A 7,678-nucleotide genomic window follows, 5' to 3' on the forward strand; every position below is an offset into this window, starting at 1 on the left:
AGAGAGAGAGAGAGGGGGAGAGTGAGACAGAGAGACAGAGACAGATAGACAAACAGACAAACAGACAGACAGACAGACAGACATAGGAAGAGACAGACAGACCGACAGACAAAGTCAGAGACCGCGAGAGAGATAAAACAGACAAACGGAGAAAGAAAATATTAATTGCACTTTTACATTGTATACTTCATCAGAGATTCAACACTTGCGAAGGAATCGAAGGAATATAACTAACTGACTATACAAATAACAAACAGCGACCATGCCTGCATGAACACAGCGAAAATGTATATATATGTCACAGTAGAAACTAGAATTCAGTAGGATCCGGAATCCTACTAGTAGAGACTGGAATCTCAGTTTCTACTAGTAGATACTGGAATTCCAGTCTCAACTGGACTTTTTCAAGTTCAAACTGGAATTCCAGTATCTACTAGTAGATACCGGAATTCCACTTACAACTGGATTTTTTCCAGTTGAAAGTGGAATTCCGATATCTACTAGTAGAAACTGGAATTCCAGTTTCAACTAACAGCCAGTTCATGTTGGAATTCAGTTCAAATTGGAATTTCGCGATGGAGATGAATGTAGTTTCTTTTTTGTTTAAAATGAACAGTTGACTACTTTATTGAAAGCAAATCCATTGTTTAAAAAGACCCAACACCACAAACTGCATAGTCAAATCAATGAAAATCACATCAGACAACTTCAGGACATGTTCTTGCATTTCTTGCTGTGCGGGTGGCATTTGGTGCCACATGCAAGTTTGGCATCTTTGCACGGACACCTCTTTGTCATGCACGCGCCTGTGCACGTACAGACGGACCTGGCGACAGCTCCACGGTTTTGCCAACCAGTTGATGACCTGGAGGCTTGAATGAGGGACACTTCCTTAAGAGTCTGTGGGTTTACCACATTGAGATGTGGGAGGACCACACTGCTCATGTCCACAAGCTCCACCCCCCGAAACCAGTTTTTAACAATTCCAGTCGGGCAATACACCCGATAGACAGAATCACCGCCCCTCATCTTTGATTCCAGAATCTTGCAGGTCAAGAGCCGCACGTCAGTGTTGGTCCTGTCGGCACTGTGGATTTTCACTCCGACAGTGTGCCCGTTTTGGAATGATTGGGTCACGTCTTTTACCTTCTTTTGGTACCTCGTGTCTTGACGTCTGGCAGCCTTCAAATAGTTATTTCTGGCAACAAGTCGCTTCTCCTTGTGAGCCGTGTTCCCTTCTTCATTTTGCACTGTTGCAGTGCGTTTCCACAACACAAACTGTCCTACTTCTAATGGTTCATTCATAGGGTTGGCAATTGTAGGCACATGTGTAGGAACGAACACTTCGTCAACAGAAAACACAGCATGAGTGGTTTTAGTCACTTTCACACCATGCACAACGTCAAGATTTGTGTGCTCTGTGCCAGAACAAACGATGACGTTGTCGCTCAAAAGAAGATACTCCTTTCCTCGCTTGTGGCTGGTACAGGTAGTAGATGATGTACTTGGTGAATCCACGTTTTCTACAATGCCGAGAGAAGAACCACCAGCACCTGTGAAACAAACAAATTAAAATCGTCTACGCTGGTGTGAAAACCAAGAAAGGTGGTGTAAGGGTTAACCTGTTAACATCTTCAAACTAGTCTTTATAAATTGATAGAAAATATGGCACATTGAAAGTGTGTTGAGGGAAGTGTGAAGAAACTTACCAGTGGCATGCTGCTCAGGAGTGCTGAGAGAAGGTCCGAGAGGATCCTGAAAGTTGACTGCTTCTGAAGAACGGTCAGCACCTGTGAAACAAATAAAATGCAGTTGTATTTGCAACAGACATTTGCAGTCATTCTTCTTCTTCTCTGTTGGGAAATGTGACATGATAATGTGGCATGTATGTGTACACATTAATCACTGTGTACTAGTGTTTCGACGTTGAAGTGATACAGGAAGAAATTCTGAATAATTCATTGCAAAAACATACACTTGACCCATTTTGACAGGAAAGTTTTTTTTGAAAGTTGACTGCTTCTGAAGAACGGTCAGCACCTGTGAAACAAATGAACTGTAGTTGTATTTGCATCAAATCTGCCATTAATCCCCAGAGTCATTAACCCTTGCCAGTGCACCTCCCGTCTCCTGCATTGTCTATCATTATCAAAATTGTGTTCATCATTAGTTTGTTATGGCTGCAAAAGGGTTAATGTAATGGAATGTTACTCCTATTAATACGACTAATACAGTAATGGGCGTCAACTAGTCCAATGGTTGCATGGCCAATATCTCTAAAACACAAGATTTTTAAAACCAATTCAGATAGAAGCATACCACATACCAGCAGTTGAAGGTCCGGGAGTTGGCAAAGAATTGTTGACTGGCTGCAGAACTGTATCAAAGACCACTTCACTCCACACAGTGATTCTCTCGTCGTCCTCGCAGCTGATGTCACTCTGGCTCCCTGACTGCACAACTGCACTTCTCTGACTCACGGCTGTGTCTTCTTGACTCAGAACTACACGCCCCACATTGTCCAGCCACACTGACTGCACGACTGCACCATCATGATTCAATGACTCAACGACTGCACCTTCCTGACTCAATGACTCGACGACTGCACCTTCCTGACTCAATGACTCGACGACTGCACCTTCCTGACTCAATGACTCAACGACTGCATCTTCCTCACTCACTGACTGCACGACTGCACCTTCCTGACTCAATGACTCGACGACTGCACCTTCCTGACTCAATGACTCGACGACTGCACCTTCCTGACTCAATGACTCAATGACTGCATCTTCCTCACTCACTGACTGCACGACTGCACCTTCCTGCCTCATTGTGGGAAGCATAACAAGCAGATCATTTGGCAAATCTTCTTCACGCACAATACCCTGAGCTGCAAATTCCTCCCAAACAGCTTGGTCCGAACGTGGTTTCTGACCAAATACAAGTTCATACGGTGTTGTCATTGTCACATCTAAGCTTTGTTTTCAAGTTGAACCCTCTCTGTGGATATGATCCCAGTTTCTTTTTCAGTTTTCAAATAATTCCAATTTCCATATTACTCTGGCTGGAGAACATTGGTCACTTTATTTGCAACAACAACTCAGATTCACGTGAAGAAGTCATTGTCACATCTAAGCTTTGTTTTCAAGTTGAACCCTCTCTGTGGATATGATCCCAGTTTCTTTTTCAGTTTTCAAATAATTCCAATTTAAACTGAATTCCAACATGAACTGGCTGTTAGTTGAAACTGGAATTCCAGTTTCTACTAGTAGATATCGGAATTCCACTTTCAACTGGAAAAAATCCAGTTGTAAGTGGAATTCCGGTATCTACTAGTAGATACTGGAATTCCAGTTTGAACTTGAAAAAGTCCAGTTGAGACTGGAATTCCAGTATCTACTAGTAGAAACTGAGATTCCAGTCTCTACTAGTAGGATTCCGGATCCTACTGAATTCTAGTTTCCCCTGTGACATATATATATATATATATATTTTGAAAACTCATGATGTATTTCTCTTCTCAGAGGGATTTCTTCCACTCGCGCTACCGCTTTTTCTTCCCTTTGTTGGCTACCTAAACGTTTCCTCCTCCTCCCCCCCCCCCCCCCCATTTTGCTTTCTCTCTAGATTTGTTTGTTTGCTTGTGTGTGTGTGTGTGTGTGTGTGTGTGTGTGTGTGTGTGTGTGTGTGTGTGTGTGTGTGTTTGTGTGTGTGTGTTTTTCCATTTGTAACTACCTACGTGCAGATGGTGCTTACCACCTAAACACGCATACACTTGTGTATCTCATCAAAAGCCGTGAGGGCGTAAAAACTCGAATTATCATATAACCCATATTATGTCGTTAAGAGGCAAAATATTTAGCCTGTAGGAGAGTAAACATTCTCTCTTTCTTAGCCCTACAGATCGACACGCATACACTTGTGTATCTCATCAAAAGCCGTGAGGGCGTAAAAACTCGAATTATCATATAACCCATATTATGTCGTTAAGAGGCAAAATATTTAGCCTGTAGGAGAGTAAACATTCTCTCTTTCTTAGCCCTACAGAGCGACGAACACGTTCGACACGATAACACTAGATATATATACTCTTTGTTAATTTGCACACTCATTTACAACGACATGATGGCTATCGTAAATAATAGACTTTGACGTGTACGAATGAGTTAATGTCATAGTTTTGTATCCCGCATACACTTGAATTAAATGTCATGGAGTTTACCGTGAACACATAAATAGATGACTCAGATACGTTAAGACCTCTGCTTCTGGGACATATAAGTCACATTGTAAAAAAGTATACTTGTCGTATTCTCCTATTTCGTGTCCTTGGACTTCATTGAAACGTGAAGATTCTTTGAAAGTAATGTGCAGGGATTACTACTAGTTCGTGTGCATACTGAACTCGCGGTATCTGAATTGTCTCCAAGACACCATTTTTTTAACTTTAAGGTAAACAAATAAGTAAACAACAACATTAACAACATTAACAACAACAACAACAACAACAACAACAACAACACAGAAAAAACGGCTCCTTTTTGTGCAGAGCAAACTTTCTCCACTGCATCTATTTTAGCTTGGGTGAGGAAAAAAGAACAACAAAAGGCCTTCTATCAAATACGGACTGGCTCTTTCTCTCTTCCTTTCTTTCTTCTTTCTTTCTGTTCTTTCTGTCTGTCTCTTCTTTTTTCTTTCTTTTTCTTTCTTTCTTTCTTTCTTTCTTCTTTTTTTTTCTTTCTTTCTCTTTCTTTCTTCCTTTCTTTCTTTCTTCCATTTTATCGAGAAAAAAACATTTCCAGCTGAAAGCACCCTCGATAGAAGTCGAAATCTCTCAACAACGACTCTCTTCATAATACCGCCTGTGAATTAAAGATTAAGACGCCTCACACAGAGCCACAACGGTTCTAATGCCTAGATTAACCCCTCTCCGCTGTCGCCAAGCGGCAACCCGCATAGAAGATTAGTCCGAGAAAGAGGCCTAATCATTGACCCCCTTTCCCTCCCGTTGCCCCTTTTGTCGTCAACTGAGAGAATAAACCGCGCGCGGCGGGTGGCTATTCACAACTGGACTAAAATCATCGGCGAACAGCCATCAAACCACCGAGAAACTGGACCTGCTTTCGTGTTTTGAGCTAATTACAAGGTAGAGCCATTTCTCCTTTTTCGCTTCTGTGCGAAAAGCGAGAGAGAACACGCCAAAAACGAAAAAAAATCGCTATTCTGAAGCTTCCGCACAAACTGAATGTTTTTCTTGCACGTGAAACGATTTTCCGTTTTCAATCTGAAAGAAAAGCGCGACTTAACAACATTAAAAGACAAAAGGTCGCGATTCTGAACCTTCTGTCCGGGTGGGATGCTTTTCTTGCACGTGCACGAGCAGATGGCCGGCAATGCGCATGCGCTGCGCAGTCGTAGTAGGGGGTGGATGCGACTTCCTGCAGGGAGTGTACATTCAATTCGTTGGCGGGTTTCGCTGTTTGCTTTGAGCGTGTTTTCTGTCTTTATCGGAACGAGTGGGTATTGTTGTATTGTGTATTCATGCCACTCATTTTATGTTTGCTAGGTGTCAATTATTTGACGAGCGAGAGTTGTTTTTGCTTAAGTGATCGATTGTCCGTACCGTGCTTCTAAATCAGTCAATCTGCCTGGGTTCTTAGATGCTGTGATTTTCTCCGGTGTGTGTTTATTTTAATTTCTGTGTTCATATTATGGCCGCTTCATTCTGCGGTAAAAAGAGAAGCTCTTTGTGTTTCTATTAAAATGAATCGATACATTAAAATTAACAAATAAATGAATGAACTGTAAAAATTAAGGGCTTCAATTTTAAATATGTCTATATCAGAATTAATAAACACAACAGAGCAAATAAACAAATAAGTAAATTAAAAGAAACGGCCTAAATAGACCCGGGCCTGACTGGGCCTGCATTAAAAGCAACAAAAAGCTCCAACATTTAATTAAGCTGAACACACTACTGATACACTCATCATCACATAAACAAACACGTTAATCAAAAGAAACGGCCTAAATAGACCCATGTCCGGCTTTGACTGCATTAAACGCAGAAAAAGCTCCAACATTTTTTGGGGGGAAGCTGCTGCACACACTACCAATATACTCATCATCAAAAGAACCCGTGCCTAAACCCAACACAACGATCAAAACCACGAAGCAAACACAGCTACAGTGGAACCCCCCTTTTAAGACCCCTGCTAATTTAAGACTCCCTTCTTTTCACGACCTTGTTTTGTCAGACTTTCTGTTCATAACCTCTGTCAAATTACCCCCAGTTTATGGACTGGGTGGCCGAGTGGTAACGCACTTGCGCTCGGAAGCGAGAGGTTGCGAGTTCGACCCTGGGTCAGGCCGTTAGCAATTCCACCCCCCCCCCCCCCCTTTCCTAACCTAGGTGGTGGGTTCGGATGAGACGAAAAACCGAGGTCCCTTCGTGTACACTACATTGGGGTGTGCACGTAAAAGATCCCACGATTGACAAAAGGGTCTTTCCTGGCAAAATTGTATAGGCATAGATAAAAAATGTCCACCAAAATACCCGCGTGTGACTTGGAATAATAGGCCGTGAAAAGTAGGATATGCGCCGAAATGGCTGCGATCTGCTGGTCGTTGTGAATGGCAATGCGTGCGTGATGTATTGTGTAAAAAATTCCATCTCACACCGACGGCATAAATAGATCCCTGCGCCTTGGGTCCGAGTCTGGAGATACGCGCGCGATATAAGACTTCATATAACATAAGACTCCCTTCTTTTTAAGACCAGATTTTCTCAGATTTGTTGGGGTCTGAAAAGGGGAGGTTCCACTGTACTACAAGCGAAAAGTCTGGAGGATACGCAAATTAGCGGAGTCATTGTCCCCTTCCAACAACATGGCTACCCTTGTCCGCAAACAGCGCGGCGGGGCGGCCATTGCACGGGTCACGTGACCCTTTTGTTTGGCGGAGGAACACCGCTGGGGAGTGATGGGCCGGAAAGAGCGTATTAATTTGTCGTGCGCAGCGTGAGCGCGGTCAGGGGTCGAATGGCTTCGGGATCTTCGGCTTTGTGGGGTGTTGAAACGCAGTGGTAAGGGTGTCGGTGGACAATCAGTAAAGGATGGGTTGGGCGGACAGACTGCAAGGACGATACGGAATTGGTGAAGCTGGTCGATTCCTGTAGTATGGAAATTATGGATGTGTGCAGGGTACTATAGAGCCCTTGCCTTTTCACACGTCAAGTCTTTATTGTATTAATGATGATAAGGTTTTCGCTACTTTCTCGCCAGGCTATGGGCGATTAAAAGAACAAGCAAACAAACAAAAAACATACACAAAATGAATATGCATGCAAACATATACGTTGCTTTAAAACACACAAACTGGAACAAAAATACACAACCTGTCCTTTACTCATTCAAAATCAGTGGTAACATAGTCTATGCCTGTGTGTCAGTGACGACAATGCGGATGGACAGATTGAAAGAATACAGTGTTCATGCTAAAAATATAATTTCACGTGTGGAAAAACTGCTAAATATACTATGCCTTAAACTTATTACAAGGAGAGGATTCTCTCTGAATCCAAATATTGCTGGTTGAACAGTTCTTGAAATGTGTGCTTTGTTTTGTTTCTACTTTTGTTTGATCATTCTTCTTCACTAGTATGTAATATCAAAAATGA

General features: G+C 42.4%; 1 protein-coding gene across 1 annotated transcript; it reads right to left on the reverse strand.

Annotated features, from left to right (window-relative positions):
• Nucleotides 1–539: 539 nt before the first annotated feature.
• LOC138973035 (uncharacterized) lies at nt 540–2,955 on the reverse strand. The gene is made up of 3 exons (XM_070345681.1): nt 2,327–2,955; nt 1,710–1,790; nt 540–1,553 (listed from the first exon to the last, which is right to left on the reverse strand). Exons 1-3 carry the CDS (start codon nt 2,841–2,843, stop codon nt 709–711), a joined length of 1,443 nt encoding a protein of 480 aa, XP_070201782.1. The 5' UTR covers nt 2,844–2,955; the 3' UTR covers nt 540–708.
• Nucleotides 2,956–7,678: the final 4,723 nt, after the last annotated feature.

The sequence above is a fragment of the Littorina saxatilis genome, linkage group LG8, assembly GCF_037325665.1.
Source record: "Littorina saxatilis isolate snail1 linkage group LG8, US_GU_Lsax_2.0, whole genome shotgun sequence".
In the NCBI taxonomy this organism is placed as follows: domain Eukaryota; kingdom Metazoa; phylum Mollusca; class Gastropoda; order Littorinimorpha; family Littorinidae; genus Littorina; species Littorina saxatilis.